Source organism: Ursus maritimus, unplaced genomic scaffold (assembly GCF_017311325.1).
Source record: "Ursus maritimus isolate PB19 unplaced genomic scaffold, ASM1731132v1 scaffold_33, whole genome shotgun sequence".
NCBI classification, from domain to species: Eukaryota; Metazoa; Chordata; class Mammalia; order Carnivora; family Ursidae; genus Ursus; species Ursus maritimus.
Genome location: NW_024425897.1, coordinates 1,969,127 through 1,991,496, shown reverse-complemented (window position 1 = coordinate 1,991,496; position 22,370 = coordinate 1,969,127). Strand labels below are relative to the sequence as shown.

The 22,370-nt window shown below is 47.5% G+C and overlaps 2 protein-coding genes across 2 annotated transcripts in view; one reads left to right on the top strand and one right to left on the bottom strand.

Annotated features, from left to right (window-relative positions):
* The window catches only part of PI4KA (phosphatidylinositol 4-kinase alpha), a 119,620-nt gene that overhangs the window by 54,657 nt on the left and 42,593 nt on the right, over positions 1-22,370 (top strand). Inside the window, exons 20-23 of the mRNA XM_040619547.1 lie at positions 16,469-16,577; positions 16,934-17,070; positions 17,252-17,385; positions 20,462-20,544. Coding sequence (XP_040475481.1) covers positions 16,469-16,577; positions 16,934-17,070; positions 17,252-17,385; positions 20,462-20,544 — 463 coding nt within the window. The remainder of the gene's footprint in view (positions 1-16,468; positions 16,578-16,933; positions 17,071-17,251; positions 17,386-20,461; positions 20,545-22,370) is intronic.
* SERPIND1 (serpin family D member 1) lies at positions 549-9,956 on the bottom strand. Its single transcript, XM_008697551.2, has 4 exons — positions 8,021-9,956; positions 4,036-4,309; positions 2,068-2,212; positions 549-1,392 (listed from the first exon to the last, which is right to left on the bottom strand). Exons 1-4 carry the CDS (start codon positions 8,991-8,993, stop codon positions 1,201-1,203), a joined length of 1,584 nt encoding a protein of 527 aa, XP_008695773.1. The 5' UTR covers positions 8,994-9,956; the 3' UTR covers positions 549-1,200.

The following is a 22,370-nucleotide window of genomic DNA, read 5'->3' as shown; positions in this document are numbered from 1 at the left end:
GCTCTTCCCCCTCTGCAGAGAAGAGAAGAGAAAGCCTCTCTTGCAGGGCTCTGGGGCTCATAGTTAGACAGCTGCACACAACAGCATTTGTGATGCTCTCCCCATCACTGCCCAGAGTCCCCAGCACTGCAGAGGCACCAGCACCCTTCAATTCTGAGCAGCCCTTTTGGATTCCACTCGTCTTACCCAAGTAGTGAAACATTCAGACATCTGAATGTCACCTGCTTTCTCAAACCAGACCCACTATGAAAGCTTGTCTGAGGGTCTCCCTGTGTCCAGGGATGAAAGCCAAAGCATGTGCCCCACATAAAGACTGGCATTTCAGGAATTTCCACGAAGCCCCATCCAAAGCATCTTTGCCGCCAGGATTTAGCAACACTCACCACGTCCTGATCCCGAGGAATATGCCTGCTGTGTAGCACATGGGTCACCATGAAGAACTCAAGTTGCTTTTTGTCAACCTCTGTCATTCCTGGGGATGTCAGCTATTTTGAATTTGGCTTTTCTTAGTTACTTGAGCCTCAAAAAATAGAGAATTATAACAGACACACAGTAAAAGTGGTGATATTTATTTATCTCTAAGGTGGAAGGCATGGCCATGTGTACACACTGTCCTCTGAGCCGCAGTGAGGTGACAGCAGAAGTATAGATGACAATTAGCATCAATTCAGAAGGCTAGGCCTTGAGAGAATTAAGCCCTAACATCCAGGGCACCCCTTCAACGTCATGAGATTGCTTCTGTCCTGGGCACCATCCTTGGGAGAGGTGAGAAATTAGTCTCGCAGCTCATTTCTGTGTTCTGTGTTCAGATGACGAGCGCTGGTAATTTGAGTTAATAGAGCCAAAAGTTCAAGGACAGGAACTGCAGGGAAGGAGGTGCACAGGTAAGCCCTCTATAGGTTTGCACGGAGGAGGCGGGAGTAAGCCAGTCCCGTATGTTGCTGACACCCTCTAGGTAAGAGCTGACATATGACAGGTACATTAACTTCTATGAACTGCTGGCATTGTTCACTGTGCTGAACGGATTCCAATGAGCTTCTCAGTCATTTGTACATGTCTTCTATCCTGTGGGCCTTGATTTCAGAATGGTAGCATAAACCAAGAAAGCCATGATGCCAAAACATCTCCATTCTCATTGTTAGAATGGAACCAGAATTACAGAATGCCCCCAAAACACTTGAAATGCCCAGACCTCCACCTTTAAGACTTGGTGGGGTTGGCAACTCTCCCCATGAAGAGCAGGCAGCTGGTGCGGTGCTCATAGATGAGGAAGAGGAAGGGGCGGTCGACAGTGAAACGGACTTGGGTGGTCAGCGGCATGAACCCCACTGTGGTCACGGCGGCAGCCTGGGTGCCCTCCTCATTCACCGTGATGGTTCCTTGGTGCTTGAACTATTTCGAAATGGAAAGGAAAGGTGTCAGATCCTGTCAGTGGACACACAGAGTGATAGACGATATAGTGGAGTCTCCTCTCATTCAGGGTGGAAACACCACATATGAGGCACAAACCACCAGTGGCCAGAATGACCCTTGAAAGTCTCTCTCACCTCCCGCCAGGTGCAGTAATTGTGCTCAGAGGCTATGTCATATAAACAATACGTATCTCTAAACACCAACATCACAGTCACTTATGATGGTGGTCATAGTATGAGTGGTCTGCCAGTAGGATGGCAGCTGCAGGCCCCATCTCCTTTGCATACTGTAGGTGCACTGCCAGAAGCGGGGGGGCCTGGATCTGCGTGGTTTCTTTGGACTGATATTCTCTCTTTTTTTGTGGAGTGTCTATTGTTGTGTCAAGTTCAGCATGCAGGTCATGCACTTTCTTTGCATGTATTTAACAGCTGGGTGTAGCTGTTTCACGGATTGGGGCACGCACCTCCTCTCTTTCTGCAGTCAGCAAGAATGAGGCTCACTCCCACGCTGCTTCCTAAAACAGATTACCCTGCCCACTCAGTGTCTGGCAGACCCAGCACTGTTGACCTATGAGGTCAGGCCAGGCAGGAGGGAGGCTTTGCTGGGGGAAGATCCTAGGGACAGGTGTGGAGGGTGGACGAGGGGAGAGCTTACCAGGTCGATGGTGATCCTGTGGTCTGAGATTCCTGTCATATTGCTGTCTTTGTCAAACAGTGCTGTGACCCCCATTGACTTCAGGGCCTCCACCAGGTTATAGTTTTTCTCTAGCTTGAATTTTGGCAGAAGCACTTCTCGAGTTCTGGGCAGAGAGGAAAAGGGGGCCCAGTTTTATTGAACCAGGAGTTCCAAAAGAGTCCTGTTTTTCCCTCAAATGTCCACAACCTCCTTTCCCCCACCAGGTTGCTTTTACCACAGACTGGATGCAGCACTTCTTGAAACTCATATCCCAGTACTGTCAGTTGAGTTTCTGGGAAAGACCATCCATTATGGTTCCAGTTCCTTAAAATGGAGGCATGGTTAGCGCTATGCAGTCATTTCCTCCATACTGTGGGGCTCACGTCCCGCCTTCCAGGTCAGAACTATTACTGGTTTATGGTTTGAGAGTATCTAAAATAATGCTCTTGTTTGGGTCCTTGATTTCAGGCATTTCTTATTTTGTTAAATAAGCAGTTGAATATCTGATCAGTGTACAGAAAAAAGAACCCTTCACGTGCCAGAAAGTTCTCTGTCCTTGTCTCAACACATTCAGTCCTTATGGATAAACAACAACTACAGTGCCCATGGGGCCAAGTCCAGCACACAAAGGGGATAAAGAGACATCAGACGCAGTCCCCCTTCTCAAGAGTTTGCTTTCCTTTGGCAAGCCAGAACTCACGTGTGTGAAGCAGCAAAATGGTAAAGGTGGTATGGTAATGTCCGAACAGCCAGGACAGATCTAACCACTGGAGCCATCCAGCAGGGGTGAGGAGGAGGGGTATTCCTGTGGCCTACAAGGCTGCCCACAGCTTGAGAGATGGCATGAGCAAAGCCTGGAGGGAGCCTGAGCTGTGGTCTGGCTGGCATGCAAAGGGGCATCGGGCCGGAGGGGAGGAAAGAGGAGGAGGGGGCGGAACAGGTCAGACCAGGGACTGTGTCTGTGGGCCTGACCAAGAAGCTGGGCTGCATCCCATGGGCAGGTGGCCCATAGAGAGCTTCTAAGAAGAGGAGCCAGAGCCAGAGGGTATCTTGGGAATGCTATTTGGAGGCCAGTGCCACGTGGCTTGAGGAATGGAGGGACAGGCTGGTTAGGCCTTCCTGGCTCAGGGTGGAAGGTCATGGGCAGTGAGGTTAGGAAGGAGGTGGGTACGGAGGGGACGTTTCTAAGGAAAAATTCACAGGGCCTGATGACTCATTGGCTCCCCAGGCGAATACCTTCCTCTATGAGCCCTCTTCTGGGTTTGTTGCATTTCTTTGCATTCTTGTCCCAAAAGGAGACCTGAACCAGATTCACATCTTAATATGGGCCTAGGCAGTATTCAGTGAAACAGAAATGTGACTTCTCTATTCTTTCTGTCATGTTCTGCTAATAATCATAACTACTTAAAACCTGTAGTTTTGACTCTGGAGTAATAAATAATGAGAGAGGAAAATCATGAACAGCATGTCCTTAATAGGTTATGAGGATTAGATCATTTCCTGCACAGGGAAGGGAGAGCTTATCACAGGCACCAGGCACTGTGATGGGTGCTCAGTATCACTTTTCTAGGTATTTCTCTCTGTGACCCTGGGAAGTCATAGAGTCATGCTGCTTTTACGGATGACAAAGCCAGGGCTCAAAGCCACAGAGCAAGTAGGTGGCAGGGCTGGTTTGTTTCCGAGCTGGCTCTAAGTCACCTGCCCCTCATGTCTGAAACTGTTCATATGGCGGGGTGGCGGGGGCAGATGTGTTTCTCACAGATGCTGTCTGATTGCTTCTTACTGAGCAGGAAATTTGGGCTAAATTAACAAGAGTGGCCCAGGATGGCAATTCTTGGATTTTTATGCACACGTCTCCCTTCTTCTTAAAATGACCAAAATTCCCAGTATTTCTGGTCTCTTCCAGCTTCCCAGAGATCAAAAGAGCAAACATTCAATCTAAAGTACCTGTTTGTCATGCTTTTCTGCCATCTCTCCACCACCTGGGGCGTCAGCTGTGTCTCGAGGGTCTTCATCCCTGACAGCTTGTGCGGGACCACAATTAGCATGCTGATGCCCCCCACATACTCCAGCCGCAGGACATCGCAGTCCAGCTCCTGGTCATTTGCTGCCAGAAAGTTCCCCTTGGTCTGCATCATGGAAACTTTGACCACCTCTCGCTCATTCAGCCGGAAGTTGTGGTTGTGTGTCATTTCTACTGGGAATTTATTTACCCAGGATCCTGTAAAGTCAACAAGAACAGGGCTTTTATTAAAATATTATTTTAAAGCTGTGGTCCACACATGTGAATGTGCATCAGAAACACCTGGAGGGCTTGTTCTGACTGCAGGGCCCACTCCCAGAGTCTCTGGTTCTGTAGGTTTAATTTGAACCAAGAACTTGCATTTCTAACAAGTTCCCAGGTGGTACTAATGCTCCTGGTCCGGAGACTACACTTTGAGGACCGCTGTTCTAAATGATCCCAAGGTCAGAATGCTGACATACTGGTAGGAAGTGTGATAGTGGTAGAGAAGTTGGAAAGACTGGAATGAATTCTGGTTGTTTTTTTTTTTTTTAAAGATTTTATTTATTTATGTGACAGAGAGACAGCCAGCAAGAGAGGGAACACAGCAGGGGGAGTGGGAAAGGAAGAAGCAGGCTCATAGCGGAGGAGCCCGATGTGGGACTCGATCCCGGCACGCCGGGACCACGCCCTGAGCCGAAGGCAGACGCTTTAACGACTGCGCTACCCAGGCGCCCCTGAATTCTGGTTTAGATGTGGGCACTAACTAGTTGTTTGACTCTAGCAAGATGCCCGACGTGCCTGGACCTCTACCTGTTGACCTGTAAATGAGTAGCTTTTTGCTCGTGGCAGCTCTGTTTCGATGGCTTTCATCCCTTCCACTCTGCGATTCTATAGGGACTAGCAGGATTCACTGGTGATGCCATCAGATATCCATGTCAGGTTTGGCTGTGATGTTTTGTGTCCAGGAGTAAGTACGTGTCTGTTTTAGCTCAAAGATGCTAGTAACTATAATGATGGCCACTGGCTGACAACTGAGAACTGGCAGTGTGCCAGGCATTCCTCCAAGCATCTTTCCTGTATCCTTCATTTCCTCCTCCTAGCAACCATATGAGATGCGTGCTTTGTATTATAAGACTTGTTTTATAGATGAGGAAACAGAGGCACAAAGAAGCAAAGTAACTTGGTCAGGGTGTCCAGCTGGTAGGCAGAGCCACTGGGCTGAGATCGGCCTCTGCCCCGGGCTTCTCAGCCTCAGCACGGTTGACATCTGGGTAGTTCTCTGTTGTGGGGGCTGTCCTGTGCATTGTAAGGTGTTTAGCAGCATCCCTGGCCTTTACCCCCGAGATGCCGGGGTGCTTCCCCCTCCCCCCAGGTTGTACGAGCACAGATGTACACCGCTTCTGCTGCGGCTGTCACGTGTCACCTGGGTTTCTTTCTTTCTGACTTCCTCCTGAGACCCAACCTCTGTTTTTATTGCACTTTACAAGGCGGTTATAATATTTGTAATTAAAAATCACATTAGTGGGGCGCCTGGGTGGCTCAGTTGGTTAAGTGCCTGCCTTCGGCTCAGGTCATGATCCCAGGGTCCTGGGATCAAGTCCTGTGTTGTCGGCTCCCTGCTCAGTGGGGAGCCTTCCTCTCCCTCTCCCTCTCCCTCTCCTTGCTGCTCCCCCTGCTTGTGCTTGCTTGCTCAATCTCTCTGTCAAATAAATAAATAAAATCTTTTTTAAAAAATCAAATTAGTAACAGATTTAGGAGCTAGTGATTAAAATTATACTTCTAGACCTTCCTCTCTTTTGATTAGCATCCATGATTAAAAAAAAAAAAGCATCCATGAAAGATTGGGTGGTACTGGCATTTCATCCCTCTGATTCCAATGTTAAATTAAGTGACCATCCAACACGAGGGGAAAGGGACACATTTTAACCCCTTGGCGTGACCCTGGCTACTATGTGCTGGAGGTTATAAACCGACTGTCCTAGTCATTCTGCAGTCCTTGCCGGCGGGAGTGGCCTGCTGCTGTGTCTCTCTGCCTGCTCCTGATCACTCGGCCAGCCTCATGCAGAGGCGCTGGTGTCGGGGCGCCCCGCAGACCGGCAGAACTGAGGGCTTTGGTGCTGCCCAGGTAACTTACACTGGCTGTTCTAAAGCTGTTCCTAAACATGGGTTAGTTGCTTATAGAAGCAGAATAAACGTCACTAGCAATATCATACCTACTTCACATATTATATGACACTGGCATCTGCCGTTTTACTCCTCAAGTTCGTTGAGCTCTTATCACATGCCACATACCAGGCTAGCACTGCATCTCTGTCTCTGTAGTGCTGCACACAGCCCTGTCAGAGTGGGTGTTACCAGCATCTCTGTGATAAAGGTGAGGAAACTGAGTCACAGAGACATTGAATGACCTGCCTGAGGCCACATGAATAAGAAGTGGGGAGGCCAGGACTTAAACTCCAGTTTGCTCACTTCCACGTACTTATAACCAGTAATACAGAGTATATGTGTGTGAGGTGCCTGGGTGGCTCAGTCGGTTGAGTGCCCAACTCTTGATTTCAGCTTAGGTCATGATCTCAGGGTGGTGAGATCGAGCCCCGCTTCAGGCTCCATGCTGGGTGCAGAGCCTGCTTGTGATTCTTTCTCTCCCTCCCCCTTTCCCCCCCTGCTTACATTCACACACTCTGTCTCTTAAAAAAATATATATCTGTGTGTGTGTGTGTGTGTGTGTGTATAGTGTGTGTGTGTCTGTCACAAGCCTGTTAGCGCCTCAGCCTTTGATCACTCACTACAAGGACAGCAGTGTGCCTAGAATTTGAGAGGGAAACCCAGGGGTCTGGCTCAGCCTCCATGCCCCTCCTGCAGTCTTGGCTCCTTCATCCCTACTTTGCCCGTCTAGCAGAATGCCTGCCTGGCACAGCTACTGGTAGGCCTCGGCCCTCCCTCGGCAGCCCTGCCACCCCAGAGCGGCAGCCAAGAGAGGGCTCCTGTCCTTCACCTCTCTGGGCTGCTGTAACCAGTGCTAGAGCTCACTAGCGAGGAAGCATAGCCTCCCAGGCCTTGGAGACTGACTCTAGCTGGTGCCTTCCAGGTTTTGGTGGCAGAAGAGAGTGGTTGTGTGTCACCATGAGTCACTGAGATGTGAACCCATTCCTAGTGTCTGCCCTTTGGCTCTCTAGGCTTGTAGAATGAGGTAGAGGTTTCTTCCAGTTCAAGTTCCAGTGAGGGCGCTGTGAACGAGGTCTGGATTTTACAAGTCAATTGCCCGTTTACTTCCAGGATCCCAGGGGTCCTATGTGTATATAGTGGTGTGGGGGTGGGGAATGTCCTCCTTTCTTGTCTGGCCCAGAATAGTTGGTCTGGAAATAATAGTTTATTTCCCAACCCCCACCTGCCCATTAGTGCACAAGTGTCCCAAGAAGGAGTTGCAGGTATTAATGTAAGTCAAGCTGAACAGTTTTCAGACACCTGTCTTCAGCCTCTTGTCCATATTCCTGCTTACTGATAATTGGGAAAGGAGATGAAAAAAACTCAAATCCAACATGGCCAAATACTAAAAAGGTTTTTCATTTTTTCTTCCAATTTAACAAAGCACTAGAGATGGCCTGCCTGGTGCAACCTTGGCTCTGCGCCTTACTGGCTGTGTGCCCTGGGAGTATCACTTTACTTCTCTGTGCCTTGGTGGCTCTGTCTGTAAAATGGGATGCTAATAACAAGGTTGTGATGAAGTTTCAGTGAGCATAAACTAGAGTCAGTGCTCAGTGTCAGCTGCTACCATCTCCTCATCCTGATCTTCCCTGTGAGTTGACCTTGTGTGTTGGTTTCCTGGATAAATTGAGCTAGAGGATACAGTTCTTAACGTTCAGCCCATCTGCACACTAAAAGAGTATGTCACGAGTTTGTTTTGAGAAACTTAAAGCTATTTCTTACCTTTAAAGTAGATGCAGTTTAGAATCATCATCTGAGTAGCTGGGTCTATATTCTCCAGAGCATCTTTTATGAGACCCTTGGTGATCTTCAGAATGTAGTTATTGGTTTTCGCTATGAAGGCAGGGTCTGAGAAGTCAGCCGCCTGGGCCTCTGCAAAGTAGTACTCTCTTACTTTTCTTTTGAAGTCATCCAGGATCGGGAATTGCTTCTGGACGTAAAGATCATTGACTGACCGCAGTGTGTACCCAAAATTCCTCCGGAAGAGGCGATGAGTCAGCTTACGGAAGAGATTGTGAATGGTCATGATCTCATACTTGCTGCTGGCGTTGACAAAGTCTTTGAAATGCAAAATCGAGTGCACTTGTTCATAGGTCTCCCCCTGCAGGCCGAAGGAAATCATACCCATGGCCGTGGAAATGCCCACTGGGGCTATGAAGATGTTGTCTGAAGAGCGGGCCTGCTCCTTCAGCACTCGGTAAAGGTTGAAAGCGAACTTGGCATTGAGGATGTTGAGACGCTGGATCCGGCTCTTGCCTTGGAAGAGCTGGAGGATGTTCCCAGCACCGGACTCTGAATCGGTTGGCGAAACCGCATCGATAATGTCAATATAGTCATCATCGTCGCTGAATATCTTCTCGAGGTCCAGATAGTCCTCATCCTCCTCCCCCTCTGTGATCCAGTCGTTGGTGACTGTGTTTTCCTTGTGGAAGTCGGCAGGGAGAAGGGGCATGGTCAGGTTTTTGCTACTTAACTGCCCCCATTGGGGGTCTGCAGATGGAGAATCTTCCCCTCCTTTCTCAAGCTGACTGGCCAGGCTGTTGCTCCCACACATGGACATTAGGATGAGAGAAATGATGAGGGGCTGGAACAGGCGTTTCATTTTGGCGGAGCTAAAGCTGGGAGAGAAAACCAGCGACAGGGTGAATGGTGGCCTAGCAGACTGGCCACCGCAGTGCTCAGAGGGAAAGCCCATGGCTTTGACCCCGGAAGATGCCCTGCGAGTGTCAGTCCTTAACCATTTTAATATCGTACACCTTAAGAGAAGCTGGTGAAGATAAACAGATACCTAACATTTTGTGTGGCTTCAAAAACCTACCTGAAGGATCTGTGGGCCCCAACTTGAGAATCCCTTCTGTAAAGTTTTACAAAACTGTGACCATGTAGATTCCTGTGGACTCAACGTTCCCAGGGAGTTTCTTTTTCATTCACTCACCAAACTTTGTCTTCTGTTTCCCAAACAACATATTAAGCACTGGAAACACAAAGGTGTCCCCCTCCAAGGGGCTCTGCCAGCCAGCCAGGGAACAGACGTGCAATAAAGCAGGGGCACTTTCATAAGGACACTACCAAACAGGGGTGCAGAGCTGGGGTGTGGCCCTGCCTCCTGTGGTAGGAGTGGGCTGCCAGGAGAGCTTCACCAAGCTTCACCAGGAGGTGGGGCCTGAGTGGAGATGTTGAAAAAGGCGTACGGGCCAGGCTTTCTGAAAACAAATATCCTAAAGATATGTGAAATTTGTGTCATTATTTGGGGTTGTGCTATTTGCATAACATTTGGAATTTGTCGTAATGCAGAGATCCTCTGGGTGCCCAGTGAAAGGTGGCTGACAGCCTGTCTTTCTCCTGGAGCCCTGAGGCTGTGAGGCTATATGGCTTACCACAGACGTCCTATCTTCTCGGCCTCTATTACTAGGCTCCCGCTGCTGTCAGGAGGACCTACTAAATCTTTTTTACTTGACCACTTCTAGCATGGGGTTAGGAGTAATCTTACCAGGTGCATTAGGTCTGTGTGAGAATGATGTTGGAAAGCTCTCACTAGAAGGCCTGAGGGGCAGTCCGTTTATTTAAATAAGATAAGTTTGGGGGTACCTGGGTGGCCCAGTAGGTTAAGCGTCTGCCTTAGGTTTAGGTCATAATCCCAGGGTCCTAAGATCAAGCCCTACATCAGGTTTCCTGCTCAGCAGGGAGTCTGCTTCTCCTTCTCCCTCTGCCTCTCCCCCCAGCTTGTGCTCGCTCGCTCTCTCGCGCGCTCTCTCTCTCTCTCACATAAAATCTTTAAAAAACTAAAAATAAAAAAATAAAAGTCCGGGGGGCCTGGGTGGCTCAGACGGTTAAGAGTCTGCCTTTGGCTCAGGTCATGATCAGGGGGTCCTGGGATTGAGCCCCGCATTGGGCTCTCTGCTCGGTGGGGAGCCTGCTTCTCCCTCTCCCTCTACTGTTCCCCCTGCTTTTGCTCTCTAGCTCTGTCAAATAAGTAAAATCTTAATAAAAGGCCAATCCTTCTATCATTTTGTCATTTAGTATAACAAAAATTATATAAGACACTTTAAAACTACCACCAGGTTATGTTTAAATCCAGATGACTATCTTTGAAGAGAAGCAATATTTTTTAAAGGTAAATCATTGAAAAGTTTGCTTTTCTGGAAACTTTATATGGCACTTTCTCATGCCAATTGTATGGAGCAAAGTTGGCCTTTTTGGTCACACATCGGAGCATAGCACCTGGACACCCTCGTCCCTCCTGGCTATGTCTTCAGGCCCAAAGAGGGCAGATGTGAAGGAAGAGAAGTAACTGCTTGAAGTTTTAAAATTCTTTCATTTTGAAATAACTTCAAACATTAGAAAAGTTGAAAGACTGGCATAGAGAACAGCCCTTGTACACCCTTTTCCCAGATTCAGTAGCTTTTGTATTTTGGAACAGTTGCTTTATGGCTTTCTCTCCATATATACACATCTGTGCATATGGGTGTGTACACAGGCAGGCACACACATATACTCTTTTTCTGAAACCTTTGAGAGTAAGTCACTTACAGTGTGTCCCTCTAACTTTTAATTCTCATATTTGGGGGGAAAATGGCTAAGGACAAGGCTATTTCATGCACCATCATAGTACTGTTACACACTTAAGATAATTTAACATAGGCACAATACTTTCCTATTCCAGTTCCTGTTCCAGTTTTGTCAGTTGTCTCAGTAACGTAACTGACAGAATGTTATATTAGGCAGACTAAAAAACAAAACCGTTTTTCCATTTTTAAGACAGTGTAGAAAGCTTTTGAATTTGTAGTTTGATAGAGATGCACCAGTTACCCATCTCTAACCACTGCAAAGAAGAATTTATAATCGGCAGAAATGTAAGAAACCAAACTCACCTCTGTGCTTCTGAGAAGTGGTGTTGCAGAGATGAAATGCGCCAAGGTCACCAGTGGGGTTTCAATGTGAACTTTGGTGCTGGGCCGGTGTTGGGTATTTTCCAAAGTAAATATGTCCCAAATCAAACACTGTTCAACTCGCGTCGTCAGCACAAACCCCCTCGGCTGTGTCTTTGATCTCTGCTGAGTGACTTCTGACTCCTCTGGTCCAGTTCTGATACAGCTGGTGTTTTGAAGGCATGACTATCAATCACTGTGCCGACGTGCTTGTGGGTGCAGTCCTTGTTGAAGCCACTGCATCATGAGGCTCTCTTCAGAGCTCTGGGGGCGGGGTTGCACTGGGTGTAGCTGTAATGCTCCCCTAAAAGCAGAGGCCAACTCATCTGCCTTCCAGCTTTGGATTCTACCACTCAGATGATCTGCCCCTGGTCTGGTCTCCAGGGCTGATGCGGCTGCTAGGCAGGTGTCCCCATGCTTCCACGAGTGTGTCCCTCTGTGAAAAGTGGAGGTGGAGAATGAGATCAGTGACTTATAGTGTAAGGAGACCTTGGTACAGAACTTTCTTCAGTCAGGGCTCACTCACTATGTTCTGTGCCAGGCTTGCAGTGCAGCTTCCTTAGCTGTTACAGGACAGATAGGGTATTACTGAGCAGTGCTCCCCAAACTCCAGTCCACCTAGGAGTTCACAGGGATCTGTGGAGCGAGGATCACTCTCTGTGTCTTTTTAAAGATATTTTATTTACTTGAGAAAGAGGATGAGCACGAGCAGAGGGGAGGAACAGAGGGAGAGGAAGAAGCAGACTCCCCACTGAGCAGGGAGCCCAGTGTGGGGCCAATCCCAGGACCCCAAGATCATGACCTGAGCCAAAGGCAGATGCTTAACTGACTGAGCCACCCAGGTGCCCCTAGGATCACTCTTTAAAATTTATTTTAGATTCTGTAATCTAAAACATTATTACAGGTATATTCTGGATTGTCAGGAAGACCAACTTATCACAGAGCGTTGCTCCCTGATTTTGGTACCCAAGAGTGTGTTTGTTACCCAGAAGCCTTCTAATGTGAGAACAGGACTCTCTGGGGACGCTGTAGGCTTGTGAGGAGCCTGTAGGGGGCGTCTGTGTGTTGCTCATTTTGAGAGATTTCTGGCACGTAAAGGGCTGTCCATTGTGTTTAAGAGCTGACAGGTGTGGCTGGATTGGGGTCCAGGTCAGTACTCAGTAGCTATGGTCACCTTGCTTTCTCAGAACCTTCACTGTTCCTGCTCAGTACTGGGACTTCAGCATGGGCACTGTCATTTAGGCTCAGAGAGGCCGTTCCCTCTGCACAGGCTCCTCCGAGGCCTAATAAGCCCCATGATCTGCTCTTGGGCAGCTCCCTCCATCTCCACCTTGTTCTCACACACACTAAGCCTGGCCCTTCTTGGAGCCTTGGCACTGGCTGCTCTTTCTGCATGGAAGTCTTCCCCTAGGCCCACTGCATGGCCGCTGTGCTCACACCATCTGCTCTGGGTTTCTCCAAGGCTGTGCTGGCCGCGTTGGTGGGAATCCCACCTCCCACCCTCTGTGTTCTCTCTGAACTTAGGACAGTAGTTATAGCTGCTGCATAAGGTTGCTGTGGAAATTAGATGAGATGATGAGAGAATGTGCAGAAAGCACAGAGAATGGCGCCCAGCACCCAGTCAACGCTCAGTAAACCTTTGCTATTGTCACTCTCGCCGTATGTAGTTTATTCACAGAAAAGATCTGGAAGGAGGTGCAGCCAACTTTTAACATTGAAAATGGGAGGCAGGTGGAAAGTGTTCATTTTTTACTCTATATACTTTGCTGGAATTTCCTGTCTATGAGTATATATTGCTTAGGTTATTTTAAACTAACCAATAATGTTTCTTACATATTTAGGTTTCTGATCATGTAACCCACTCTTGAAAAAACTGGATTTCAGCCCTTCTTGACAATTCTGACATTTTTGGGTCTGTTCTCCACTGGAGGTGTATCGTTTTGGCCCCCACTGTAAAGCAGTACCTTCTGTCACATCTACTCCATTGTTTTCTTTCCAGTTCCGAGGCTTGCCTTGTGGTTAGATATGTTTTCCAACTTTGTATTATGAAATTGAACAATATGCAGAGCAACTGGAAGAACTGAATAATGGACATCCATATACCAACCTCCTAGATAAAACAGTTACTGTTTTGCCATATCTGCTTAATTCCGTGTGCGCGTGTACCCCGCAGGTGTCTCCTGAGGTATTTGAAGGTGGATTGTAGAGAGAGTCACAACACTTCAGCCCTGGGCGCTGGAGCTAGGTCTCCTAAATGGTGGTGGGGGGGAGGGTGTCTCCACCCTGCTTGGCACCACTGTTACACCTGGGAAAACCAATCCTTCTTATATCAGACATCCAGTCCCAGTTGGATTTCTCCATGACTTCTTTGATAGCTTTTTAAAATCCAGGATCCAGTCAGGTTCCTACACTTCATTTGGTTGTTATATCTCTTTGGACTCCTTCATCTATTTCAGGCTTTTGTTTCTCTGACCTTGATCTTCTTAGGGGAGAGCAGGTCAGTTATCTTATAACTCTTTACCTGTCCTGTCTTGGGGCCAGACAAGACCCTTTCATCATCTTCCCTCCATTCTCTGGAACCTCCTCACTCCTTTGTGTCTTTCCTGAAGCATAGGAATGTGTTCCTGCACACAGTCCTAACCAGCCTGGCTACACCGTGTCTTTATCTGAGGTTGCTTCAGAGCACTTCTGGGGTCTTTTGCGATTCCACCATAGTCTTCCCTTCCTGGGGACCAGAGCCATCTCAGCTGGTATGATGGAGTCATCAGTGCGGGGAGAACCTGTAGGGCACTTCCAAGCCCTAGTTCTTAGGAGGGAGGCAGGACTTTCTCAGGGTGAGGAGTAGTAGGATCACAAATTGAAGATAGATTTCCAACAGTCACTTTCTTTCACTGTTCCAAAACCATTTTGGACCTTTCAGTCACTTGGGGCCCCTGATCCGATTGGGAGTGAAGCATTCTGAAAGCCTGACCATAACCATCAAAGGCAGGTTCTCTTTATAGGCCACCAGAACCTCTTAGCTGCATTGACCTTGAACACCAAGCCAAGGCTGTGGTCTGGGAACCCCGTCATGCCTCCACCGTCTCTTGGGACCTTATCCTAGGGAGTACCATCACCTCAGAGACCGTCCCAGAGCTCCTTTTCCTTAGACCCACCATCTTTGGCCACTAGCAAGCTGGAAGCCCCTCAGGCGTGCTTTAGTGGCAGTGTCCTTGAGACAGTTCTGTCCACTGCTGCCCTCCCCAGTGCTTCTCACAGGCCTCAGCACCTTCTCACAGGCCACGCTGCACCCCTACCCTATCTCGACTGACTGTCTCCAAGGGCACAGCACCCTAGTGGCTTTCGAGGAGAAGCTGCTTACTTCTCCTATGCAGCATGCTGCCCACCCCTAGGCCAGCACCTGTGCCCTCGCTGTGACTGTGGAAGCAACATATCTATGGCAGAACTCCAGGAAGTACAGGCAACGTTAAGGAAGAAACTCAAAACTCCTGCCAACCCAGCTACCCAGAAATAATCATTATTAATATGCAACTGGAGTTTTCCCCTCTTTTTCTATGCACATGTATTTGTATACATATACCTTAAATCTATACCATGTTATATACATTTTGCATTTTTTTCACTTGACGTATTGTAAGTTCTACCTGTGTCACCAAATAATCTTAGAAAATACGATTTTTTTTTTTTTTTAAGATTTTATTTATTTGACAGAGACAGCCAGCGAGAGAGGGAACACAGCAGGGGAGTGGGAGAGGAAGAAGCAGGCTCCCAGCGGAGGAGCCTGATGTGGGACTCGATCCCAGAACGCCGGGATCACGCCCTGAGCCGAAGGCAGACGCTTAACGACTGCGCCACCCAGGCGCCCCAGAAAATACGATTTTTGATATACCGTAACTTATATAAATGCCCTGTTCAGGTTTAGTGTTTTTCTCTTCATTTTTCTTTTCTTTTCTCTCTTTTTTTTTTAAGATTTTATTGATTTATTTGACAGAGAGAGAGAGTACAAGCAAGGGGAGTGGCAGGCAGAGGGAACAGCAGGCAGAGGGAGAAGCAGTCCCGATGTGGAACTCGATCCCAGGACCCTGGAATCGTGACCTGAGCCGAAGGCAGCCGCTTAGCCAACTGAGCCACCCAGGCCCCCCTCTCTTTGTATTTCTGTTCTAAGAAATGTTGCAACATTTTTGTGCCTAAATCAGATTTTTTTTGATAGATCCCTAGAGATAGGATTTTAGGTGAAATGATGGGGATATTTAGAATTTTTGATGCATTTTACCAAATTGCTTTCCAGGAAATAGCGTATCAGTTTATAATCCTACCAGCCACAGGTGCAGGCACCCATCTCGCTGTGCCTCGCCCTCCCAGCCATGGTGTCATCATGTGCCCCACCTCTGTGTCCTTGGCTCTCATGACTATGTGGATTGCAGAGACCCCTCACTATAGCTTGATTATCACTGTAGGGAGGGAGCTCGACATCCTCTGGGGGTTCTTTGAGGACCAGCTTGTCCAACAGGCGCTGTGCACAAATTTAACATTTTTGCATAAGTTGTGAGCCACTCCCTGCTTCATGCTGGGCAGGACACCATCTGGAGCAAGGATGCAGGGACTCAGCCTCTCACTCCTGCACCTAAGCAACTCTGCCTCTACCTATTTTAAATCTTGGGATTCTGCCCAAGACAACTGTTTGAAAAAGTTGTGCTGCCAGAAAAAATCTGAAAGCCATTTCTCCTCAACCCACAAGGTTTCTCACGATCACCCTGTCTCTCCAGTCACAGCTGTTCACCTGAGCTCCAGCCTCCCAAGCCCTCCATGCTCTCCCCAGGCCCAGGCTTTGGACCTGATGCTCCTATGGGTGGATGGGCTGCTCTCTCTTCTCTGCCAGGCCAAGGGTTACTTGCATGGTAACATTGAGACCCATGACACCTTCTCCAGGAACTCTGCCACACCGCGATAATTTCCTCACCTGCCTCCAAACTCAGCAGAAAGGCCTTTCTTTGTAGGGATGGGGCTTTTCACCTGCCAGGCGTGGTGCCTGGTGCACATTAGCTACTCAATAAATGTTTGTTGAATGGGTATTTACCAGTGAATTGATCAAGAAGTGTCAGTCACTGCTCAGTGTGTCTTTTCCTACCCAAAATGATTCACTGATTCTTGGAGAATGAATCTGGGGTTGATTTTGCATCTGTAGGTTTTAGGGCTTGTCAGCAAATAACCCCCTTTTCTCCTTCTGTCCTTGGCGCATCAGCTAACCCGAAGGTTGCCTCCCATCAAAGAAGCCAAGCCTCGGTTGCAAAAGCTCTTCAGGGACTTCTGGCTCTATTCTGTGCTGATGGGATTTGCAGTAGAGGGCTCAGGTAAGGGGATAGTCACTCTCGTGGGGAAGACAGAGTGCAGAGTGAAAACAAAGGTGAGGCAGGACTCTACCTAATTATGAATGTGCATGCATTCAAAATTTGTCCAAATTCAGCTGCTGCTTCCTACAAGTGATTGCAGATGTTACACTTCCCAGGTGTAGTTTAGGGTTCTGACAGTTCTATGTATCTTAGGAAAAACCTGTCCGAGTTAGAAAACAGACTCATTTCTGTACCCCATTTTGGGGATTATTGGCTCAAACAAAAGACCCACGATTCTAGAAATGGTCACCGTTACCTGCACTGCAGTGGTGTAAGTAAGTAAGATGGTGGTCTCACTCATGTGCACTCTCTTGCAGGACTCTGGCCAGAAGAATGGTATGAGGGGGTCTGTGAAATAGCCACCAAGTCACCCCTGCTCACGTTTCCCAGCAAAGAGCCACTGCGCTCCGTCCTCCAGTATAACTCGGCCATGAAAAACGACACAGTCACCCCCGTAAGGATTCTCGCTCTGCCAAGGACAGATGATGCAGGGCAGGGGTTTTGCTAAGCTATCGTGAACAAGGACCAGATCCTTTCGTTGTCCTTGTTACCACATGTTCTCCACGGCTCCTGGGGGAGGGCCGCCTTCCCCTCTGGGTGCCTGTGTGAGCCCTTGAGTGTTTCTTTCCCCCTAGGCTGAACTGAGCGAGCTCCGCAGCACCATCATCAACCTGCTGGACCCTGCTCCTGAAGTGTCCGCCCTCATCAACAAGCTGGACTTCGCCATGTCCACCTATCTCCTGTCTGTTTACCGGCTGGAATATATGAGGTATCCAGGCCTTTGCCTCCCCGCACAGCCACACTGGAGCTAATTTTTAAACTTTCGTACCTTCTTGGCATGGGACTCTCTTCAGTTCCTCCCAAGACATGTAAGCTTTCTTAAAAAGCAAAAACCAAAACTGCTCTGCTTGTGTGCTCCTCCCTTGTGGGCACCAAACACCACGTCTTATAAATCCCCAGGTATCTAAACTCTCTTATCATCCTCTCCTTATGGGGAATAGGCTTCTGAGCAGTCACTATAGATGTTGCAAACTCAGTCCATTTGACTGTGCAAGAGCCCCTGTTAGGAACCGGCCCTCACTGAGCGTGTTCTAACATATTCATTGCACTGGTTTCCAGGACCACAGCTGAATGCAAACAGCAAATAGCAAGTGGGAAGGGGCCTGTCCCAAAACAACCTCACAGGTGACCCGACACTCAGGATACATGTGTAACCACGGCAGACCTAACAGCTGCAATAATCATCATCATGAGAAGACCAATATTAACATGGATTGAGTGCTTATCCCATACCGGGCACTATGCTAAGTTACATGCATTGACACACTCTCCAACAAGCCTATGAGGTAGGCAGTGTTACATACCCATTTTACAGTTGAGGAAACTGAGACACCGAGCCGTTAAGTTAGTTACTCAAGGTAATGATCCCCGATTTGGACTGAGGTCCATGTAGTCTGTTAAGCACGGTGCCGTGCTGCCTCTCATAACTGATGGCTGGAAGAAGCAGCCGGGATGCTCAGAGCGCAGCTGCCTGTGTGAAATGCTGCAGTTCCACATGGTAAGGCCTGAGGCTCCCCTGGGCTGCAGCTGAATAGACCAGCTACAGAGTGATGCATCCCTGTCGTCAAGAAAGGTCAGGTTACACATTGCCTGTTCGTTCAAGTCACAGGATAGTGCAATAAGTCATAGAAAAACTTTACCAAATGGTTTGAAAAAGAAAGTGTTAGTTCTTAAGAGGGGGAATATTTGGTAAATGCCACTATTTTAAACTTTATTTGGTGCCATGAAACCCTCTGGTAAAAGAACTCTTGCTCAGAAGCCCAACATATAAAATAGATTAAGGCTGTTTTGGGTAAGTGGAGTGAGCATCTACCTTCCTGTCCTGTCCCCTCCTCCCTGCCTCTTGGTAGCCTGAGGGTGCCACAACAGAGCAGAATTTGAAAACTAGTGACCCATTCTCCCCCAGAGTCTCATAGAGCCAAGGAACTTTTGACCTTCCTTGCTTTTTTCTTTTCTTTTTTTTTTTTTATTTTAAAGATTTTATTTATTTATTCGACAGAGATAGAGACAGCCAGCGAGAGAGGGAACACAAGCAGGGGGAGTGGGAGAGGAAGAAGCAGGCTCCCAGCGAGGAGCCTGATGTGGGGCTCGATCCCAGAACGCCGGGATCACGCCCTGAGCCGAAGGCAGACGCTTAACCGCTGTGCCACCCAGGCGCCCCTTTCCTTGCTTTTTTCATTATAATTTTTTAAATAAAAGCAATACAAGAACATTACACATAAACTTGGAAATCAATGGAGAGGAAAACCACTGATCCCACGAACATTCCCTATTGTGTGTTAGTACTGTTTGCTCTCGTCCTTTTTATAAAGTATATATTTTGAAAGAGAAACCAACCAAAACAAAACAAGCAAACCAACACAGACCAAAAACCTGGTTTGCTCCGAGGTTGAATGGCTACAAGAAATGTCTCCGGACCCTCTCAGCCTCATGTGCCCACAGACAGGGCTGTCTCCTGCTTCCCCACAAGGGTGCCCATGAATGGGGTTCTCAGGTTCTCAGGACACTCTGTGGAGTGGGTTGGTAGAGCAAGACCCTAAGGGGACAGCCCCACAGGCAGCTCCCAAGAGCCCAGCTCCTACCCCAGGTTGCCTGACAGGCCTCTGAGAGCATTGTTAGCATGGAGAAGCAGCCCTGAAGCCTTTAGGCAGGAACCTGGCTTAGGCTCCCAGCAACTGGCTATTAGGAGAGCTTTAAAACAGCAAAGTGGGGGCGCGTGGTGGCATAGTCAGTTGAGTACCCAACTCTTGGTTTTGGCTTGGGTCCCGATCTCAGGGTGGTGAGATCAAGGCCCACCTCGGGTTCCGTGATCAGTGGGAGTCTGCTTGGGATGCTGTCTCCCTCTCTTTCTGTGCCCCCCCCCCCCCCCCGCCTGCACTCTCTCTCTCAATCTCTGTCTCTAAATAAATCTTTAAAAAAACCCAGAAAACCAGCAAAGTGGGCAATGTAAGAAATTATGTAAAAGCTGTGTGAACCTGAACGCTCAAGAACGTATGTGCTTAAAGCCACCCAGCCTGCCCTACTAAGGTTTGACTCACAAAAGGTTGGTGCAGAAGCCCACAGACGCACTCCACCAAGCGCTTGCCTGTGTACACACGTGCCCCACTATCTTAGTGGAGCCCCCAGACTCCGAACAGCTACTATAAAAGTAAAAACGGTACATAAAATAAAAAAGAGAAGGAAAACATTGGGGTGGTACAGAAGATGCTAACGATGAAAAATACAAATGTCACTTTCCTGGCTCTGAATCCAGAGATGCCCACTCTTGATAGTTTTACTTTCCCTTCTAGAAATTCTCTGTAAATGCAAACATATTTATCCCACACATAGAAGGTGCCTGGAGGCCTTTCGGAAAGCTACCGCTGACCTCACGCTGTACCCACTTCCCCTGCACCTTGCTGTCTCATAGAACAGTGCATCTTGGATGTTTTTCTTAGCGGTGCACGCGGAGCTATCTCTCATTTTGGTGGCTCCAGGATGTGCCATTAAATGGGTGTACTTTGGTGTAGCCGACTATCGATGGACATTTAGCCAGCACCGTTAGGACCCTTATGCACGTAACCCTTAAGATCTATCACTAGTGCTGGGTTGCTGGATGGAACAATGTGGGGATATCATGATACACGGTGGGTAATTCCCTCCAGAAAGTCTGCATGAGCGTATGACTCTTCAAGTGGCGTAGGTTATTGGTTCTTCACAGCCTCACCAGTTCTGGGCAATACCAGGTCTGTGATAGAGAGGGCCTGGATTTCTCAAAATTTACTCAAAACTGTTCTCCTCGCTAGGGTACTGCGCTCAACAGATCCTGACCGCTTCCAGGTCATGTTCTGCTACTTTGAAGATAAAGCTATTCAGAAGGACAAGTCTGGTAAGTTCATTGTTGTGGTACTCTGATGACGAAATGAGCTTTAGTAGTCTAAAAAGGAATAGTACTGTCAGTTTTCTTTCTGCGTGAAGAAAATAGTTTCATGAAGTTACACACTGCATTGGAAAGATCAGTATAAAATATATATCCTTATACCCATCGAGCCTTCAGGAGCATCACTCCTGTCCACCTCAGTGACTGAGTATGCTCCAGCCCCCAGATTTCAGTCTCTAATACTGTCCCATGCTGAAAGAATCCTGGGCTCCTCACATGGTCATTGACGGACCTAGAGCACGTTTTTATGGTCAGGGAGCAGTCATGCTTTTTAAATGTCCAGAGCAGGCTAGGAGCACCAAGAACCAATTTCAAAGGGCTCCCAGTGGACAGAGTATCATAATTTGAACATGAATTCGTTTTTTTATTATTTTGCTTAAAAGAAGGGCAGATAAACTGGGATAATGTGTATATCCAACTACACTAAGATATATATACATATGATCTCCTACATATTTTAGCAAAGCAACAGATATAATGTGTAATATGTAACAATAATACATAATATATAGGATATATGTATTTATAAGATGTTGGTTTTTTCCACTAAGTATTTGTGAAGTAGAGAGAGGTAGTTGTTTCTCCTGTATAATGAGGGAAGCGGGAACACAAGGAAAGAGCCACACAGTCCAGAAAGAGGCCTGGCACCTGCAATAAAGTCACGCCTGGCCTCCAAGAGTGACCAAGTAGAAAGGGTGCCCAGCAGGTGACGGGGCAGAGGCGTCCCACAGAGTAGCCAGTTAAAGGTACTCTGTTAACTGAAAGTAGCCGTGAAAGAGCTTGCTGTGGGGACAGCCCCAGACCTTCTGTGAGGGGCTCCATGCCTCACTAGTCCTGCTGGCCATAAGGAGACCCCACTCAGGACCATGAACGAACGCTTCCAGCAGTGCTTTAGGCCAGGCCAGAATGTCAGGGCAGCAGATCAGGACCCATGGGCCACACCCAATTTAAGGACTGCATCGTTTCTGGTGAAGATTCAGAATAAGGAAATCTGTATGAAACGCAAAGACTTGCAAGTCCAGTGATGCAAACGTCCTCAGATCCTGAGGGCACAGAGGGTCTCAGCTACAACCAGTCCTAAAAGCACCAGACTCTGGGGAAAACAAATAAATGAAACTCTCCAGTGGTATAAAAATATTAGAGTTACTGAAATTCTAGTGAGGCAAACCTAAGATAAGAATAGGAATAAAAATAAGAAGAGTTATTAAAATTGAGACTGCAAAGAGAAAACATTAAGCACATAGTATAGTCACTGTTTGACCGGTTTTAGTACAAGAACGCTGATGGGTTTTAAGCATCATTCTATTGGTCTGTGTGTTGATTTTTAAAGTATTTAAAAATTTAAGAAACTGAAATATTAGACCTGTGTTTTAATGAAATGCTTAGAAAAACTTGATCAATTTTATAATTGGCTTAAATATTTGAGGGAACTGAGTGCACTAGATCCATTAGTTTTGATTGATTAACTATGTGGGTAAATATTTTGAGGAATGCTAATTGAGAATTCTTAAAATCAGTAAATTTATTATTAAGTACAATTAGTAGTGAGGCATCCTTTTTATGTTTAGAAGCCATTGGCACACTGAAGAATCTATCAATTTGTTCTCGCCAATGGAGAATTAATCCCCAGATAATTCTGATACCATTTTTTTCTATTGTTGAAAAGTCAGTCCTTGAAGAATCATTTTTAAAATCACCCCAAGGATTCCGAGGTGCTGTTTCATGTCAGACCTTTGTCCAATGAGTCCTTTACAGAACCTTTCACACTACTGCAC